Source organism: Myripristis murdjan, chromosome 8, assembly GCF_902150065.1.
Source record: "Myripristis murdjan chromosome 8, fMyrMur1.1, whole genome shotgun sequence".
NCBI classification, from domain to species: Eukaryota; Metazoa; Chordata; class Actinopteri; order Holocentriformes; family Holocentridae; genus Myripristis; species Myripristis murdjan.
In genome coordinates this window covers 9,931,946-9,952,608 of record NC_043987.1, presented here as the reverse complement: position 1 = coordinate 9,952,608, position 20,663 = coordinate 9,931,946, and the positions used below count along the sequence as shown (strand labels likewise).

The 20,663-nt window shown below is 39.1% G+C and overlaps 1 protein-coding gene across 1 annotated transcript in view; it reads right to left on the bottom strand.

The window, feature by feature from the left end:
• Positions 1-20,663, bottom strand: part of LOC115364447 (putative protein TPRXL) — a 29,125-nt gene continuing 8,462 nt past the window's right edge. The window contains exons 3-14 of the mRNA XM_030059017.1: positions 17,073-17,138; positions 15,439-15,492; positions 15,214-15,318; positions 11,062-11,191; positions 8,805-8,852; positions 8,671-8,709; positions 7,409-7,531; positions 6,573-6,734; positions 5,458-5,472; positions 3,883-3,998; positions 3,147-3,206; positions 1-2,918 (exon numbers count right to left, since the gene is read on the bottom strand). Of these exons, the coding sequence (XP_029914877.1) occupies positions 2,874-2,918; positions 3,147-3,206; positions 3,883-3,998; positions 5,458-5,472; positions 6,573-6,734; positions 7,409-7,531; positions 8,671-8,709; positions 8,805-8,852; positions 11,062-11,191; positions 15,214-15,318; positions 15,439-15,492; positions 17,073-17,138 (963 nt within the window). The 3' untranslated portion in view covers positions 1-2,873. The remainder of the gene's footprint in view (positions 2,919-3,146; positions 3,207-3,882; positions 3,999-5,457; positions 5,473-6,572; positions 6,735-7,408; positions 7,532-8,670; positions 8,710-8,804; positions 8,853-11,061; positions 11,192-15,213; positions 15,319-15,438; positions 15,493-17,072; positions 17,139-20,663) is intronic.

Below are 20,663 nucleotides of genomic sequence, written 5' to 3'. Positions count from 1 at the left end.
ACAAGTTTATTGTATGGTTGCTGTGTCTTATTTGATCGTTGTTCCATGTTGTATTTGTTATTTACCAGAGTTACATCTTAACAGTAAAACACATGGCAGAACAAACACTGAGAAGGCAGGCGACATGTTTAAAGAGGCACCGACTCCAATTCAAGGCAGTAAAAGCCTTTCAGTATGATGTGGTTTTCTTCCATTTTAACACAAAAAAAGATCATGGAAAAATGCTTCATATCCCAGTTACTATTGTCAAACAGCTGCAAAGATAATGGCTGACGTCTGTATTAGCTGGATGCAGAGGAAAAAGTGCTATTAGTGCATCCTTTAGAAATGCATGCTTCTTTCCACGCACAAATAAGCTCATTGAATGAATCTGACTCCAAGCCTCATTTCCACACTCACTCACCTGACAGAGACTGATATTTACAGTATGAAGCTTGTCAGCACTAGAGAACTAATCCACAACAACTGACTGACTGCATGAATACCTGATTCCTACTGGACACCTTTTGAGAACATGAAAAAACTGAGTCTTTTGAGGTCCAGATTGGGTTGTGTTACTGACATGTTTCAGCACTGGAGACCAGTGCAAAGGCACCCCCACACTGTTCAGAAGGCTTTGGAGCACCAAGATAGTTCAAATGTCACTGAATCAGTGCAAAGACTAAAGGCTCCCTCTTCACTGGAGTCAAACTGAGAAAATGTTCTCCCTCCATATGGGTTGGACCTTCTACAAATTGTGCTCTAAACCCGGCCCAGCACGTCTAACTCTTCTCAATAAGAGAAGTAAATCATGGTTTTCTGTGTGCTTCCAGGGCCTTTTTGGGGGGATGGGAAACACTATCCTGCTCTGAACATCAGTAATCATCAGGTCAAGTTCAAAAGCTGTTGTCCTCAGAGAATAGTTTCGTTTTTAGGCAACTTGCATTTTTTCATTGTTTTCATTGGACGGATGTGTAGGAGATGGACTAAGTCGCAGGACTGAATGTTTTGAAATCTGTGTGTTTAGGAAAATGGCCTAGTTATCATTCAAACTGTGTCAGCTGTTTTAGATAGCAGTTCAAGCCAAACACTCATAACATGTCTGTTTAGGTCAAAAATATTTCCTTTTTCTTTGGTGATTATAACTTGGCACTTATGCTATCATTGTTTTGGTGTCCCCACTGTCTTGCCCACCATGTTGCCAGCACTGAGGTGGACACTTTGACCTATATAACCTATATAGAATCTTAAAAGCACTTTTCTAAATATTCACATTTCCTCAAAATAGCATGTTGCTATCCAGTCACTGTCAGTACAGCAACGTCTTAATTTCAAAGATATGCTCAATATATTATAGTTAAGATGATGTAGATAAATATTTAAATATGCATGCAAGGGATAGACTTTACCTCATTTGTCTTAAACATAAAACATCATCAGCTTCTGGGTGCACGCAACCTAACTCACAAAGATGTCACACTTATTATATACAACAGACAAGTAAGTTTGCACAGAAAACATTTCTAACACCATCAAATCTCAACACTACAGTGCAAAGTGTTTAAAGAGTTTAAGAGGAAATCTTCTGAATGCCTATCTTGATCAGACTGACGACAGTTTTTCAATATTGAACACAGAAGACTGAGCGCAATATTTTATGTGGCACCTAAATGGCCTTTGCCTGCAAATGGACTTATACGAAAAGCTTATTTTTCCTGACTCAAGAATCTATGCGAGTCTGCTTAATATCTATGCCTTCAAGATCAGACATTTAACATTACAAGCTTATTTGACAATATAGCTTGACCCAACTGGTTCTAGACAACAAGCACTAGCTTTCCATTTGACCTTCCATCCAAGGTTCTCACACTGTCTGGAAAAGTCTGAAAGAGTATAGAATATGATTCACTGGCCTTCTCATGCACAGCACCACGGCACTTTCTCTCTTTTTCTTGAATTTTTTTAAAATGAGTCAGAAAGTCAACCGCAAAGCCTAACTTCACTTTAAATGTTATCAAACAAAGAGAAATAGCCTTCCTTTGTCCTAAACTGGTCAACTGATTCAACAGTGCTTCCTTAAAAGCAATACACAGCCATTCTGTGTGGCTTGACCAATCAGCACTGCAAGCCCCATAATCGCACCAAATCGTCCAAAATTTTGGGCAATTTGAAAATTAACTCCAAGTGGGAACTTCTTCTGGGGTTTGACCCTGGTAGCTGCTGTGGAAACACAGACAGTTCCTCAAAAGGTTCCTAGGCCCCGGGGAAAGTTCCTGTGGTTGAAATAGCTTCTATAGCTTCTTTTGCCTCCATGATTTTGACACAGTTTATTTCACTTTGTTTTAGCGCCAAGGTAACACAGTACTCCAGTCAAAAGTCATGATATCAAAACGCTGTGGCTTTTTCAGTCCCAGTCTTTTTCATATTTGCTCCATGGCCTCATCTAAGGGTCCATGCATCAAATCTCATACAGACCCGAAGGCATTTGCAGATATGGCACTTTGGTCGTTCTGTCCAGCAGTGTTGATCCTCCTGACACCGAGTTTTGTTACATCCGGCAAAGACCAATAAGCAATATTTCATACTGTAATACTGAGAGCTGGTTATTTTTGGCAGTGTTCGTACTGCCCACAGAGCAGAAACAAAATGTGCATCTCAGAAAACTTTAGGCACACTGGAAAATCCAAGACGAACTGTCTCTTGTGCATACACCATCAAAAAACTCAGTGAGAGCGCCGGGTTTCTTGTCTGTGTCCTTGACTGTGGCAAAAGTCTGATGATGGAGTGAATGCAAAGAGGACGAAGGACTGAGCATGAGGGCAACCGGAGACGGTAAAGGTGGCAGCAGGCAAATCAGAAGATGGCCGCGTAACTGTCGCTGGCGTCAGTTATTGTCACTCAGGGCTGTCATGAGGATAACGGCCATTGGCAGGAGTGGACTAACAATGTGGAAAAAGAGAGAATGTGATGAGCAACATTTATATGCAAAATTATCAGAATCTAGCTTGTCACACATATAATCGATACATTGAAAAAATAACTGATCGTTTAATCGACAATGAAAATACACATTAGTGGCAGGCATACAAGAGGGTTCCCCCAGACCTCCTAGTCTTAGTTAGACTGTGTTATACTGTGATAAAACAAATAAAACTGTATTACTGCACCTGCACATATGTGAGGGGTGTGCTATCTGTTGGAATCCAATTTGGCGTTGGGGGTGGGTGCTGAAAGAGACACGAGTAACAGCAAAGTTATTCTTACACTTGTTTTAAAGTGATGGTTCCCATGCGATTGTAATACATTCACCAATTTGGTCATGAGAACCAAAGCTTCACCAGGAGTGTGCTGCTCCAAAATGAATGAAGCAAATAGACAGCACCATTTTGAACAGTGACACATAGCTGAAAAATGGTTTGGAAGAAGGCACAGCAATCCACATTTGTTTTAGTTTCACTTTCAGCAATCCTTTCAGCCCCCTTGCTGGCAAATGGCGGAGCTATTTTACAGCAGGAAATAGGTATAATATTTGTAAAAATCTAGAGTATCACTGCCATCAAACAGTTTTGTAGCTGGATTTAGTTTCTCTATTACAGCTGTAGTAAGAGTTTTCTGTTTAGGGAATTCTCCCTAAAACTACAGAGTACCTTTGAATGGACAAGATTGGACATGTACTCAAGATTCATCAAACAAATGAAACAATATTGTTGTTGAAAACATTTTAGAGAGAAAAGTCACACTGATAATGTAGTCACTTTTCTAGGAGAGTCAGGCTTTAAATCTCAAAGTGTTAAAATGAGTGTGTGTCAGATGCTGGACATATGGTATGTTGCATGTGCTGTGCATTGTGCAACCGCCTGTGTGTGCATGCACAAAATCAAATATGCATGCACTCAGCCTCACCGGATGTCTGTGGTCTTGTCTTCTCTTGAAGAGCAGGTACAGGCAAATCACTAAAAGGACAATGTTGGCTGATGCAGACAGGTAGAGAAATGTCTGTTGCATCTGCATGCTGCTGTCTAGGAGAGACCAAAGACAAATGCATTTGTAAAGGCATCTATCAAGGCAGATTGGCGGATGTACCACAGACATCTTATCTGAAAGAGTAAAGTACAAAACAGTACAGGGTAAAGATGAAACCCCAAGAAAGGAGAAAGAAAAACTCATGTTGTTTAACTGTTGTCATTAGAGAGAAGCTACAAACTTACAAAGCTACAAAGGCGGCATGGCAGGATGCTTTAACTCTGAGCATATATTGTCATGGCCACAGCCACACAGAGTAACACTGCATCATGATCCACATCCTCTCACCACATTAGTTTCAGTCTAGCTTCATTATTTTGTTACTTGCACAGGTTTATTTCATTTGCAGTCAACCACACAGCAACAATTAACATCACAGTTTGTCTGATTTAGAATCTGTTCATTTGCTTTAGCTGTACATTGTTTTACATGGAGTGCACACATTTTTACAGTGTAGGGTAATAAAAAGGAGTAATTTGTTATATTAATCATTTGTTTCTTTGTTTGAGTTAAAAAGCTGATGGAGGATCCTTCCTGGTATAGGAAAAAAGGTATGGTACTGCTGTTAAATGCTGAAGCCAGCTGATTGGACACGACCATGTGGTTTAGTTAGTTTGCTTTGTATTTAGTTAAAGTTGATGTTAAATGTCTTCACCGCCTTGTCTGTTATTTGGTCTGGACAAGCCACTATATATGTTCCCTGATGTGTCATTATGTGAGGTTAATTTGTTCAGTTTACATCTGGTTTAGTTGTTGTATACTGACACGCACGGACGCACACACGCACACACACACACACACACACACACATTAGGTGATAAAGTTTAAACAAATGTTTTCATGTTATATTATTAGAACTTACTAGCAATTAGAGTTATATTATGTATTTTTACTTGTCATGTAAAGCACTTGTTTTGAAAAGTGCCATACAAGTTTACTATTATCATTATTATGATTATTAGCACTTTTAATTCTAGCTGTTGAAAGTCGCAACTTTTGATTTATTCTTTCCAGGCTGAAGAGACTATGTTGAGGGACCATGGGACCCTGGGAAACCTCTGCACTGTACCTCATTATTCTACCCAGATCTGATGGACAAGTTATTTCAAAATTAAAAATGAAGGGTAAAATTTTGAAAAAGGAAAAAGGATAGGAAAAGAAAGGAAAGGCAGAGCTCCTCTGGAGACAGAAAAAAACTCACTGGTTGGTTGAGTCTCTCTCACTAGGTAGGTGACAACCATCCATCCATCCATCCATCCTTCCATCTATCCATTGACCTATAATCTCTTTTATTTATATCCATATTTCCATTCAAGTGTGCTCCAAGAGAGCTATTTGGGTTTGCTGACGTTTACCTCAGCCAGTGAGATTGTTTCTGCCCCCAGAGCAAATTAAACATTTGCAATACCCAAACTCGCATCTGCAAATGTTGTGAGGAAATTTTAAAATACATACCTTGAGCTGCTTGGTCTAGAGAAAGACAGAAAAAAAAGATAAAAGATAAAACACCCGAAGTCATTACAATGACAACATGATAAAGCATGCATGCAAATTTTGACCGTCTCACTGTCTCACGGCTAGGGCTGCACCATATGGCAAAAACAAAAACATACTGCAATTACTTTGATATTGTGATTGCGATAATATTTGTGATTTTAATAGGAATGTTCATTTTTGAATCATAATTTTCACTGTAATTGGAAAACTTGTAAAATGAGGATGATGTGATTTTTGTTGGATGGTGCTCTGTCTGGACAATATGATTTGTTGGCCATGCAGGGCATCTCTGTAGCTCAGTACTTCATTTATAATGGTATACTATCATATTTAACATTTTTTTTTTGAAGATTTTATGTTATGGTATATCTGCTTTATTTGATAGTTCCAGTAGAGAGAGACAGGAAAGGCAGGGGAGACAGAGGGGACGACATGCAGCAAATACAGCCCATCACATTTAACCTTTATCAAAAGCCTGCAGCTGCTGTGATTTAGATATGGCACTATCATATATATTGTGATTTCAACATGTTTGTGATTATTTGTGCACTGAACATTATAGAGCTCTGAATAAATATTTAAAGTCTAGTGTTTAATTAATGATCATTAGGACCTTCAGTTTAGATAATACACCTGCAGGGTTCTCAGGACTTCACAGCAGCTGACTAGAAAGGCTTTCTCATTTCAGTTATTAATTAATTAGTTATTGATGTTATTAATGACCACAGCATCACATGTAAGTCATGCACATGCACATTTCCAACATGCACTACCACCTGCGTATTAAACTGCAATAAGTCTATTAAACTGTAGTTATGAAGCAGTGAGCCCTGGTTTCTCCAACTATGACTGTGACAACTTGTGATAAAAAAAAAAAATATCCATATCTATATATAATTCGTTCCTTTCAGTCTAGTCATATATATATATATATATATATATATATATATATGTGTGTGTGTGTGTGTGTGTGTGTGTGTGTGTATATATATATATATATATGTGTGTGTGTGTGTGTGTGTGTGTGTGTGTATGAAAATAGAATCCCAGAATGTGCCTTAAATGCTGCTCACCAGGGTTGTCATTAAGTGCAGTTTGTGTGGCTGTTGATGGTGATGATGATGATGGTATTTGTCTCGTTCTTGCTGACGGTGTTGTAAACTGTGACTGGTGGAGACTCGCTGTGGACGGTGTTGTAAACCGTGACTGGCGGAGACTCGCTGTTGACAGTGAATCTAAAATAGCAAGCAAATTCAAGTTTTTGAAGTCTGAGCAAATTCACTTGATTTCTTTCAACAATGTGGGGAAAAAAAAGGTGAGGAGCAAATTAGAAAGAAGGGATCCAAAAATGTTCAGGACATTCTTGTAAAAAGTTACAAGAAAATTACCATAAAATGATGAGGAAAACTGCCAAAATAAAAATTGCAAGAAAAAAAAATTGCATTAAATAAGAGTTTTCAAAATAAAAGCCCTCCTCCAGACTACAGGGTTTCAGCGGTCCATCTGAACCACATCAGGTGACTGTCATGGTTCTCTGACCAAGGTTCACTCATATTAACTGAGGAAACATCACAGCCGCCCAAAGCAACGCGTTGTTCAAACCCTTTGTTTCACTTGTCAGCGTGAAAAGATCATAAGTGTGCAGAATGGCTCAGAGACAGTTCAGTGATTAAATTTCTCAGTTTTCCCTCCATTGGAGAGCGATGGAGTCATGAATGAGTCACATTTCCAACATGCAAGTGAATGTGACAACTACCACCTGCATATTAAACTGCAGTAAATCTATTAACATGTAGTCATTAAGCAGGGAGGAAAATGAGCCCTGGTGTCTCCAACTAGGACTGTGATGACTTGTGATGAAAAATTATATGAAAATACAATCCCAGAATGTGCCTTCAATGCTGCTCACCAAGGTTGTCATTAAGTGCAGCTTGTGTGGCTGTTGATGGTGATGATGATGATGGTATTTGTCTCGTTCGTGTTGACGGTGTTGTAAACCGTGACTGGCGGGGACTCGCTGTTGACGGCGAATCTAAAATAGCAGGCAACTCAGTCAAGAGCAAAATCGGATTTACAGTGCGGGCCTAGTAGGCAATGCTGTGGTAAAAGTAGTAGACATAGGAAGCCAAAAAGCTTTGATACTGGATTTCTGTAGTTTATTAAGCCACTGATGAGTGTGCAAAGCAAATGTAAGCTTTTGGAACCTGAGCAAATTCACTTGATTTCTTTCAATAATGTGGGGAAAAAGGTGAGGACCAAATGAGCAAGACAGGATCCAAAAATTTGCAAGAGATAGGTAAAAAGTTAAGAGAAAATTTTCATGATGAGATGAGAAAACAGCAAAAATAGAAGTAGCAAGAAAAAAAATTACCCAAACAAAAGAAAATCAAGAAAAAAACAACAGCAAACAACAGAAAATTAGTAAGACATTACTGGAAAATTGGCAAGCAAGAATGCAAGCAATAACAACTAACTAAATAAATAAAATCATTATAAAATACATACTTAAATTAAATTACAAAGAATTACAAAAAAAAGTGGAAAAATACAAGAAAATGACCAAAACATTCCCCACAAAAATTGAGAAAGAAATACAGTGAATTTTCTCAGGCGGTTGAGCTAATAGCTTTCAAAATAAAAGCCTGCCTATGGACTACTGGGTTTCAAAGTGTTAAAAATAGATAGCAGTAGTATTAGTACAGTGATAGCAGGAACAATCAAAGTAGCAGCAGTAGAAATAAAACTGTTATGCTATTTATAGAAAATCAGATGCAGTAGAAAACAATTTTCAAATCAGTGGTCAAACACAATTAGCCATGCAGTCTGCAATACATAACCAAAAAAAAAAAAAAAAGAAAGAAAAAGAAAAAAAAAGTAAGATATAATGCATGTAGTGAAGAATGTAAAGTGCTTATTGGAGCTACGGCCTTTAATATTTAGGATTAATAATAAAAATGCATTATAACTGCATATGGAACAATTTTGAATTGTAATTTTTGACAATGCAGTCTTTTGTTATAATGACAAAAAGCTCTCCAGTAAAATCTGTTGGCTTGCTGGACTGTGTGGAGACGTAGAATCAATGCAGATAGTTAGATGAACAGACTGATTTATGATTTGTGTTGAGTTTTTAGTTTGCGAGCATTTGCAAATAACAGAAGGACAACTCACAGATAGATGGTTCTTTTTTTGTACATTGATAAATGTTCTCTGAAAAAGATTAAATTAAGGAAAAACATGAGAAAAAAGCCAAAGGAAGCCATTTAAAATAAATAAGCATTCAAGACACACAAATGCAGACACACCTGAACTCCCAACATCCCCCTTTTCATCACATATTCTAATGAGTCCATCTGCAATGGAAGAAAAAGAGAAAAAAAAAAGTGATTAGGAAAACCAAAATGCAGCGTCACGTTGAGCTGTGGTGCCGAAGCCACGAGGCCATGAGCAGTCACACATCACAGACTCAGACACCTGGTTGGCCTCTCTGGCACTGTTCTTAAGTGGTTCACTTCCTATCTCACAGCAAGAAAATTCATGGTAAGCTTGGATACATGCTCCTCAAGAATACATGAGATAAAATGTGGTGTGCCCCAAGGATCAATTTTAGGCCCCAATCTTTTTAATTTATATATGCTCCCACTTGGCAGTGTCATCAGGAGACATGGGATCAATTTTCGCAACTATGCTGATGACACACAGCTGTATATTTCCATGTCTCCTGATGACACAGGGCCACTTGATGCCCTTTTTAACTGTATTTTAGACATCGAATCCTGGATGGCAGAAAACTTCCTGCAGCTCAACCAGGACAAAACTGAAGTTTTAATCATCGGTCCTGAGGCCCAGAGAGTGAAACTTTTACCAAAATTACAAACACTGTCTTTAAACCCATCCAATCACGTAAAAAATCTGGGCGTCATTTTTGACTCTGAGCTCAATTTTATTCCACACATTAAAAATGTTACAAAAACAGGATTTTATCATTTAAAGAATATAGCCAGAGTCCGCCCGTTTCTCTCTCGGGCAAATACAGAGATGCTGATGCATGCTTTTATTTCCAGTCGTATTGACTATTGCAATGCCCTGCTTTCTGGTCTTCCTAAAAGAAACATCACAAGTCTACAACTTTTACAGAACTCAGCTGCACGAGTGCTAACAAGGACCAGAAGACAGGCGCATATTACACCGGTTTTAGAATCACTGCATTGGCTCCCTGCATGTTTCAGGATTGATTTTAAGGTTCTCTTAATAGTTTTTAAATGTCTTAGGGGTCTTGGGCCTTCTTATCTTTCTGAATTGCTTTTACGTTATGAACCCTCGCGGACCCTCAGGTCCTCTGACACCGGCCTGTTATGTATTCCCAGAGTTAAAACACGAACACATGATGAGGCATCTTTCCAGTTTTATGGCCCCCGATTGTGGAACAGCCTGCCGGAGGACCTGAGGGCCGCAGAGAATGTTGATATTTTTAAAAATAGGCTCAAGACCCACCTATTTAATTTGGCTTTTAACTCATGCTCTTAATATACTCTTTTTTAACTTTTTTAACCTGACTTTTATTTAATGTTTATTTTATACCCTATACCTTTTGTTTTGGCTCTTAACTAAATGTTCTTATATGTTTACACATGCCTATTTTAGCTTTTATTAATGTTCTTATATATTTTTACTTTATATGTCGTTATTTCTATATATACTTTTTATATTCTTATTTTACATGTTTTCATATTTTTATCCCATATATCCAGTGTTTCCTCAGTGGGGGCCCTCTGCGCTGGGGGCTGTTGTCGGCTGGGGCTGGGATGTCTCTTCTCGTGGGGCTCACTGGCTAGGGTGGGTGGGGGCTCTGTGGCTCTGTGGCGGTGCCCTGCTGCAGCGCCATGGGTCCTCTGCCTACCTGTAGTTTGGTGGGCCCCTGAGATGCGGCATTCTGGCCTGGGCTGTGGGCAGCCCCCAGCGCAGATGGCAGCGCTTCCTGACCTGGTTCCTCTGTACTCAGCCAAACAAACATTATGTGTGTGTGTGTGTGTGTGTGTCTGTGTGTGTGTGTGCGAGTGTGTGTGTGTGTGTGTGTGTGTGTGTGTGTGTGTGTGTGTCTGTGTGTGTATGTAAGAGAGAATCGTGGGGTGGGGGTCTAGAGGTTGAGGTGGGGGGGGGGTGTTTTTAACATGTAAAGCACTTTGTGCTACATTTCATGTATGAAAAGTGCTCTACAAATAAAGTTTTATTTGATTTTGACAGGTGAGCTGAAGCATGCCTTTCATTACAACCTTTATTTATTTATTTTTTTTATTGCTCCCTTTTAAAAAAACAAACTTCAGTTTAAGAAACTGTAATGGTCAAGTTGTTTTCTTTTGCATTTTGCCTGATTTGAATGTGAATCAGTGAACAATGGGTGTTAATGGAGTGAGTCTTCCTCTAATTGGCTGCCTGCTGCATTTTAATAGAAGCAAGAAGTAGCAGTGGTATTAGAGGTAACTGTAGTAACACTAGTAGTGTGAGTATTACTATTATTATTTATAGTAGTGTTTTACACCACTAACAGTCTTATGTGTTTACCTTCAGATTTGTAGCCCATACTTTTGGCGATCATGCAGTTGAAATCTGAGATGTAGGCTATCTGTAGGGGCGAACTGTCGCTGCGGGACTCAGAGGGAGCGTTGCTGTCGCTGTCACACTTTATGTTAGTCTGCAGTGGGAAAACACACACAGGTCAGGCAGCACACACACACACACACACACACACACACCAAACAAGTACCTGAAAAGCTGAAAGGAGTTGTTGTGATTAGTATTCCTGTGTAAAGTACACACAAATAATTAAGAGAAAAACAAAATGAAGGGGAAATAATTATCTAAATAAAACTAGAACTGTATGCCTCTGCTGTGATGGTGTACTAGGGTCACTGTAGAGGGAAAAATGAGAAAAAAACTCACACATTTATGAGAAAAAGACTCAAAAATTCTGAGACCGTAAAGTCACAAATTTGCGAGAAAAAACTCGGAAATTCTGAGATTAAGATTGTAAATTTATGAGAAAAAAACCCAAAACTACTGAGATTATAGATAGATAGATAGATAGATAGATAGATCATATACGATATAATAATGCAACGAAATTAGGGCTCAGCACTTTCGGTGCAGGGCAGAATAGATAGTTTTGTGTTTTTTTCTTGCAAATTTGGGAATTTATTTGTGACTTAATGTTTAGGGACAGATTTTTTTTTTTTTTTAAGTTTTTTTCCTCCTAAAATTTCCAAGTTTGAGTTTTGTTCTCGGAATATTACTATTGTTTCCTCCCTACAGAGACCCTCATAGGCTGTCACACTCTGCAGACCTGGCAAGTATCAGTTTATATCCAGGTCTGTCCAGACTCATGTAATATTTGTAGTGTTTGTAGACTTTGGAGGAATTCAATAAAGGGTATTAAGTGTACTTTCTGGCAAAATGGAAGTTCCCTGATAGCATTGACTTTTGGGCCACATGTGGCATCTAGCTGGCACCTCTGGCTGAGATGTGATATGGCAAAACACATGAGGGCCACATCATAACCACATTGGTTTGGCCATACCTTCAAAAATGGAGGGGATTTCTCCTCTGGGACAGTTCTGTAATTGAAGCACTTGGCCCAGATAATAGATTTAACTTTGGGCTACACGTGATTTGCAACCGGCAAATGTGTTATGGCAAAACACATGCGGGCCACATCCTAACCACTTCAGTTTGGCCATACACTCTGACACCTGCCCAGGTGGCAGAGTGGAGTCTTTTGCAGCACGTGACCAGGACCTTATTTGCTTAATTTTTCACCTGGCTCCTCTCATCTTTCAACTGGCTTGGTAAGTGAATTTTAAACCTTTTAAATTTTGTTGTACTAATGATAATAAATGGCGATTTTATTCTCACTAAGTTATGGTTCCACAAAACCTAGGTCTTTGGAGGAGAAAACTATAAGATGATTAGCCAAACAGAAGTCTGTTCTTCTTTAAAACGTGTGAAGGCGGTGACTAGACCCAGGCTTATGGCTGTGTTAGCATCCTCGCTAAACCTGCTGTTTTTCGGATGAAAATGTTTGATTAAACTTTAATGATCTCTAATGTCTGATTTTGCTAAAAGCGGTCGCTAACTTTAAGCGCTACTGACTGGCTGCTAACACCGCACCTGTGTCTATATGACGCGATATGAAGCATGGTATATAAATTATATTAGCAGCTAATGCCCATCCACCAACATGAATATATGGTCGAGTGGCCATCTTTCACAGTTTCTATGTGCGTCTCTTAGTGCAAACATTTCACTCGCCTTTGCCCTCAAAAGTGTGTGTGCGGACCGGGAGACTGGTTTAGAGAGTAACCTAGCTTAAGTGCTCTCTATCAAAAACTACAAATCCCACAATCCCCTGGCCGCAACGAACCAATCACAGTACTTTTCTGTAGTGATGCAACCAGTGTCACGTGAGAGGTGACACTCCTTTGCCTGTCTTCTCCCTCTCTATTCATCTGACAAGTGACTGACTGAATCAACTGAAAGTCATACATACAGTTTATGAAATATAAAAACTTGAAAATTTGCAGTGCATTACATTATATCAAAAGCTACAATAACACTACTCTTTCTAATGTTCTGCATTCTGAAGGTGCTGTTAGAAGAAACCCAGTGACTTCCTCAGTCTCAGACATGGCTTCATCTGGCTGGTGACAGAGATGGTTGGAGAAAAGAGAGAAAACACTGCTAATGAAAAGAGCTGCAGCTGACAGTTAAGCTAAATTTAAACTGTTCATTTATAGTTACATACTGTTCATATTTTTTTATACTGTTTATTTTTGTTTGCACTACATTTTGTGAAATAAAACTTTGAAGCAAAACTTGTGTTTCATTTTCATACATATCATGGATGGTTAAAGTGATCCATGTACAGGGCAACTTAATCACTGCTCATATTGCACTAAAATTATTATTGTTATTTGGTGCCAGCTAGATTTGACCTGTCATTCACTTCAAGTAATGTCACTCTGTCAACCATATGAAGGCCACATAAGGACCATATTTAGTTCACTCCTGGTAGAATTTCCTGCAGGATGAATAAAGTATCTATCTATCTATCTATCTATCTAGAAGTCTGGTTTTGTTATGGTTCAGTTAAGGCTAATACGCCCTAGGGCCAGATGTGGCCCATCATTCACTTCTGAAAGTGAGCCAGGGAAAAGGTTTGGTGTAAATTAGGTTAGCTTCTGGGTAAAATCTGGCTTTTGGTCTGTCGGCCACATGTGGGCCACATAAGAGCCATTAGGCTTTACCAGAACTCAGCCATACAGGCGTGCCTGTATGAAGCCCAGCTGTAAGCCATATGATCTTTTGGTGTTGGTACAGCTGTGGCAGAGGTCTGGCTTTGTTATGGTTCAAACACAGCTTTCATATACCTGGGCCAGATATGGGCCGTCATTCACTTCCGCAACTGGGCCACATCTTTGCTGTTCATTTGGGCCACATCCAAGCCAAAGGAAATTTGCTATTGGGGTTATCACTATATTGACATAAATGCATTCCAGGGAATAATTTCCAGTGAGAAACATGCTGTCTTTACTCCAGGTTCTTTTTACAGGCAGAGGGCTGATAGAGAGCTTCATCACATTAAACAACAATAATCACCTGAAGCTCAATATCAGTAAAAACCAATGAGGAGCAGCAGGCCCCCTGTCCTGGCTGTCATCCGGGGACAGTGAAGTGTGAAGTGAAAATGCTGAGTCATGATGTTGAACAAAGGCCAAGTGTTTTGGCAGAACATTTTGCTGTCACAGTGACGCTGACCTTTGAATTTTTGGATGTAAAATGTCATGAGTTCATCATTATATCCTATTTGATATTTGTGTGAAACTTTGTCATAATTAGCATATGAATTGTGGAGTTATGGCGTAAAATATGATTTGTGAGGTCACAGTGACTTTGGCCTTTGACCTCTGACGACCAAAATCTAATCCGTTCATCCTTGAGTTCAACAGGATGTTCCTGCCAAATTTGAAGAAACTCCCTCCAGGCAGTTCACGAGATATCACGCTCATGAGAATCAGGCGGACATGGGGTCACAGGGACTTTAACCTTTGACCTCTGACCACCAAATTCCAATCAGTTCATCCATGCGTCCGAGTGGACATTTGTGCCAAATTTCAAGAAATCCCTCAAGTTGTTCCGGCGAAATCACTCTAACGAGAATGGGGTGATATGTCATTGCTTGTGGCCATCACTTCTAAATGTTTGACCTTTTTGTTTTTCTGTCAATTCAGGGGGTCAAATGGCACTAAAAGCTACAGTAGCCATGACAATGTCGGCTGTTACTATGACGACGGAGCCAGGTAAAGTCACACATATGTGAAGGTACAGATTTGTAAATTTACATGAAGGTATGTAAATTTGAGAGTACAAAAGCACAGTTTGCAAAGCTGAGGGCATGGATTTGAAATTCAAGGGTATGGATTATGAATATGAGTGTGCAGATGTGCACATGGAACTATTTGGTGACACTAAATAATAATGTTCTGTAACAGATAATTCATAAGGAGGAGAAGGAAAGTGAAACAAAACACGTAAAATAACTTTTGTTTTTAGTTTTTTTTTCACCCTCAAAATGATAATCATAAACTATTACTTAATTATTAACAAAATCACTGACAATGCAAACATACCCTTCCTCCTTCTGTCTTTTGAGGTACTCACCGTTCCATTGAAACAGTCATTCAGCATGTCACATGAACGATTTTTTCGACCGACTCCATCGCTGCACATCCTCTTCAGAGTGCAGGACACTATGTCATAAAGGTCCTGCAATGGGAAGACAATGTGATGATAAAATTCAGTTTAAAGCCTCTTTTCAGTCTCTAATTAGCCATATGCACTTTAGGTATAGATTTTAGACAGACTGGGTCTGTCCATCACAGGTACCTGGGTCTTAGTTTTCTCAAGATGGATTATGTAGTTTTTAGGGAGGTCCTCCACCTGGAAATGACAAGACAAGTGAACAAAAGTCACATCTATTCCCTAATCACAGTAGACTCAGTGAACAATGGTTCCAAAGGCGGGCTGTGGGAGCTGCAGTGCTCGGGGTCCTCAGAGCCCCTCAGTTAAATGAGTACTGTTATCACTCTTTAACAACGTTCCCTAGAAGTAGGCTGAGCACAATTAGTGAATGCATAAAGACGATCATGATTTGCAGTGATTTTCTTATGAAATCTCATGAAAAAGAGATCAATGCCCGCACACCGAAAAATTCAGGCTTCTACAACATGTAACTGTGCAACGTTTCTAACCTCATGGTCTTCAGCAGGTTAACTCTGACCCAAAGGTGGAAACAGTTCACAAATAAATATTGTAGAAGTTTAAATGTTTCAGTGTGCAGGCACTGACTTCTTTCTCATTTGTCGAGCACCTGTGCCCAACTCAGACATGATGTGCACACCACTGTGTTATTTCTAACTTGCATTGTTGTTATCTCCCCCTGTCCTCTACCCAGATAGCAATATTGCATTGGCCATAATTACTTCTGTTCCTGTTTGGGAACCCTTGAACCAGAATATTACAAAAAGATGACCATGTGTAATTAACAGGATATCTGCAGGCCAGAAAGGCAAATTTCATATATTTAAGACTTTGTTATAATGCTACTGTCAGTTTAGAAGCAATTTAAAAACTAAATTAAAGAAGGAAAGGTGGTAAAGGTCAAATCTAATAAAGGTTCTGAAACTGAAGTATAACTCCTCTAATAATTGTATTGACAACTATCACTTTTAAGGTGTCGATTTATTTGCAGGCTTTATTTGAGTGTTTACACCACGCTGGTGACCGATTGATCTGCATCAGATCAGATCAAGAAGAAACTGAAACACTATTTTATTGTGCTTTTATTGAGTCTCTTTTATCATTTTCTTTGGTGGCATGGTTTGGCAGTCTGACACTGAAGGACAGGAACAGACTGTGTCAGATCATTGAATGGTTCAGTCGGCTGATTGGTGAGTCGCAGCTGAGCTTAAAATCCTTGTACACCAAACAGCTACAGCGGATAGCCAGCTGCATCACAAGTGATGACTCCCATCCTCTGGCTAACGAATTCCAGCTCCTACCTTCTGGTCGTAGGTTCAAAGTCCCAAGGTGTAGGACAAAACATTACAGGAACAGCATTATTTCAGCAGCGATTGTCCTCTTGAACAAAGCTTAGCAGGGTTTGCACATATTTATTTATTTATTTATTTATTTATTTATGGAACTATTCATTTGCCCGTTGCACACTGATTTTATACTGGCGGTCTTGTAGTGGTTTCTCTTGAGTCCTGTTTTTAGTTTTTAGTCTTTTAGTAAGCTTGTGAGTACCCGTTTGTGTCTGTGTCACGTCTTTGTTTTGCATATGTACTTTGTCAGTGTTTTCAGTGTTTTTATTGTTAAATGTTTTTGTCTTACTAACATGGGCGCCCTTTCTTCTGTTTTGCTGCAAAACAAATCTACCTACAGGTACAAATAAAGTCACCTGAACCTGGATCTGAAAAGCCAAGTGAATTGTATATGAAAAATGATGAAGAACCTACCAGTTCTTTATTTTGTAGGTAGTTGTAACACCCTGCCTCTGAACAGTCAATCCTGCACAGGAACATCTGTCAGACAAAACACACAGCAGTCCAACATTTTATTTTTGACGGCACAGTTTTCATCCACAGTATCTACCATTAAAAAAGGAAGCTTCACTCACAAAATGATGGATGACACAAATCTAGGTTTTTAGTGCTACTGGGTAAATTAAGACCTTGACTGACAATATCACAGCTCATGTTCAGTGATAGTTTGGATTATTTGCTCGTCCATGCAAGTGCAATACATCCACCAGGTTTGGTCCATCAACTCCTTCCCAGTCATGAGAACAAGAGCTTCTCCAGGAGTGTATTGCTCCAAAATGAATGAAGTAGATACCAGAAAACAACATGATTTTGAGAGGTGGCACAAAGACTGAATAACTGTTTTGAAGGGTGCAGTGGTGGAGCCATTTTGTGCCGTAACACTGCCAATGTATCAGCACACAGCGACACTCCAGTCCCATTTTCAGACCTACAGGGTCATACAGTTGGCAGCACTATGGCAGAAAGTAGTCATGGAAGCCACGGGAATGAAAAGAGTCTTGAAAGTGAAGCCAAAATGATCGTGTATGGTTTTGCATCCTTTTGTTTTGTTTTGCATCAATTTTTCAGCTTCGTGTCGCTGCTCAAAACCATGTTCTTTTACGGTGTGTATATACTACATTCATTTTGGAGCAGAACACGGCAGAATACATACAATATAAACACTACAAAACACTATGCCCTGGTGTTTTCCACATGCCATATGACCCATGTCACAAACCACACAATGCCATACATAAATAAATAAAAAACCTAAACATTCCTAATGTAAAATGCGAAATAAAAGTGCCGGTTAGGTAGTAGAAATTATTATTGCATACTTAAAGGGCCATTGTAAAGTGCTTGTAAACCTATTAGCATTATAATGTAAAGTGCCGATGCAAAATATTAAAGACATGAAAGTTATTGATATCATCAGATATGATTGCAAATATTTTAAATACCAATGACGGTAGTTCAGAGCTACAGAGTTACAATGAAGATTTAATACCAACAATGGTAATTAACAAGTACAAAATGGTTCTTGTAAAGCAACACAGATATCAGTAAAAAAAAAAAAAAAAAAAAAAAACACTGGCAGGAAGTCAAAAAGCAGAAATTATTATAATCTGTGTTAATTTTCATGTCACTAGGGAGCCTGTTCCATTCTCTGATAGCCTTGATGGAAAATAATTTGGAACATAATGGAACATAATTTTTCAACAGAGGGGGGGCAGCATTATAGATTATTTTATGAACCAGACGAATATGTGAGTAGATAATTAGATTGTCAAAACGTAATACCTTGTATTTAGAGAGAACGTTACAGTGGTGGTACTGTCTTGGCTTCCTGTCCAGTGTTTTCAAGGCTTGTCCATACAAAGATTTAATCGGGACCAAAGCGGTTTGGTTGGCCTGCGCCCAGCATGGCATGCAGTATCTCATGTAAGAAAGGATCACAGAATGCAGGTACATTTTGGCATCTTCAGTTGTTAAAGGCCTCCTAATATGACGGAAATTCAGGATGTTAACCTTCAAGACGTGTCATCCTTTTAATATGTCGTTTAAATCTCAGAGTTGAGCCCAGAGTAACTCCTAGGTACTTAAATTCATCAGTATTTTTTATCGATTGACCTTTCACAAATATATTTGAAGACTAAAAAACATAGCCACTTTCCATGTTCAGCGTAAGGCACGCTTGGTCAAGACACTCCGACACTCCTCAGATAATTTGGCTGCAACTTCATTGTGTTTTTTACCATGGGCAAATAAGACTGTGTCATCCGCACACATTATACTTTTTACATTATCACAGACTGTGGGGAGGTCACTGATACATATGCAAAACAAAAGAGGACTGAGAATCGATCCTTGGGGGACTCTCATAGTACAGTGTGAGAGTAGAGAGTTTGTCTTTGATTTTGACGCACTGGGAATGGTCAGCCAGATAAGATTGCAGCCATTTGAGGATGTTAGCAGAGAGATTAAACTTGGCTAATTTGGAGAGGAACAGAGTGATTCAGTGTCAAACGCCTTGCGTAAATCCAGAAATACAGCTCCTACTACGCCCCCTTTGTCAACCTTTTCCTTGATGACCTCAAGGAAGTAACAGCAGGCCATTTCGGTGGAATGGCATTCACGGAAACCAAACTGCATGGGGTGTAGTAATTTTTCTTTGTCAATATGAAACTTCAGCTGCTCTACAACTACTTTTTCAAGTAGTTTAGAGATAGCGGGAAGTATACTGATCGACCTATAGTTAGTCACTTCCTTCGGTCACCTGACTTAAAAACTGGGGTTACAATGGCTGACTTAAGGGCTGATGGAAACACACAATGATCTAATGACAAGTTGGTGATGTGCATTAGAGGCAGGGTGAGTGTGTCTTTATGTTTCTTAAGAAACACTGGGTCGAGTCCCCAAATGTCTTTGGCTTTGGAATTTGAGAGAGAAGCAAGGGTTTTAGTTATAGTTGTTTCATTTACGTGAGAAAAATACAACACATAGTTGCCAGGTGTTTGAGCTCTAGGCATTGTACATGGATGGGTGTTTGAGAAAGATCTACCCAGCTCAGACATAGAACTAATATAATAAGCATTAAAAACGTCAAGGCTATCATTGATTGTGTTGTGACCAGTTACCCTGAGTTCTAGCGGGCTGCTTTTGTATTGTGCCTTGCCAGATAATTTGTCCATGCAATTCCAGATTATCTTGTTGTTTCCCTTTGCTTGTTGTATAATATCTAAAAAGAAGTTTGCTTTAGCTGCTCTGAGCTGCCACTTTGTTTTGGAGGCTTTTAAAGGCTAGTCGGTCGGTTTCTCTTTTTTGAGTGCCATCCCTGTTTTTTATTAGCTGTCCTAGTTCCTCTGTGAACTCTATCTCAATTCATCAGTTTTAGTTCATTTACCATGCACTTTTACTCCATTCTGTGCCCTGTACCTCATTTTGTTTAGCCGTTGTGACACTAAAGTCAGGTTGTGATCAGAAATACCTGTAATAAGATTGTAGCTTTTAGAGACACGATCAACTCTGTTAGTGAAAATTAAGTCCAGTAGTGTTTTGGAGGATCTTGTAATTCTTATAGGATTTTTAATTATCTGGATCAGCTGGTACTTATCAGCCAGTACCTTCAATTTTTTGCGTCAGGGCTTGTCAAGCCGATCAAAGTTCAGATCACCCATAAGGATGAGTTCTTTGTTATTACAAGCTTTTAAGATGTCTGCCAAGTTGTTAAAAAAAAACTTATCGATCACAGAATTGCGGACAGAATCGCGGAATTAGCCAAATAAAACAATCTATTTTTAACACGGAATTTGACATAATAACAACTGCACCGGCACAGCACTAGCCAAAAAGCAAAGAAACTTTCCAGCTACAGCAGCGCACTGACATAGATTGTCTATCAAAGTGAAGACTTGTTACTCCGCGCTATTTTCACTGGCTAACAGCTGCACACTGGCTTAGCTTGTCTATTCAGAGAAGAGGTATCACTTCGGCTTATTTTTCATATTCAATCTGTGTTATCAC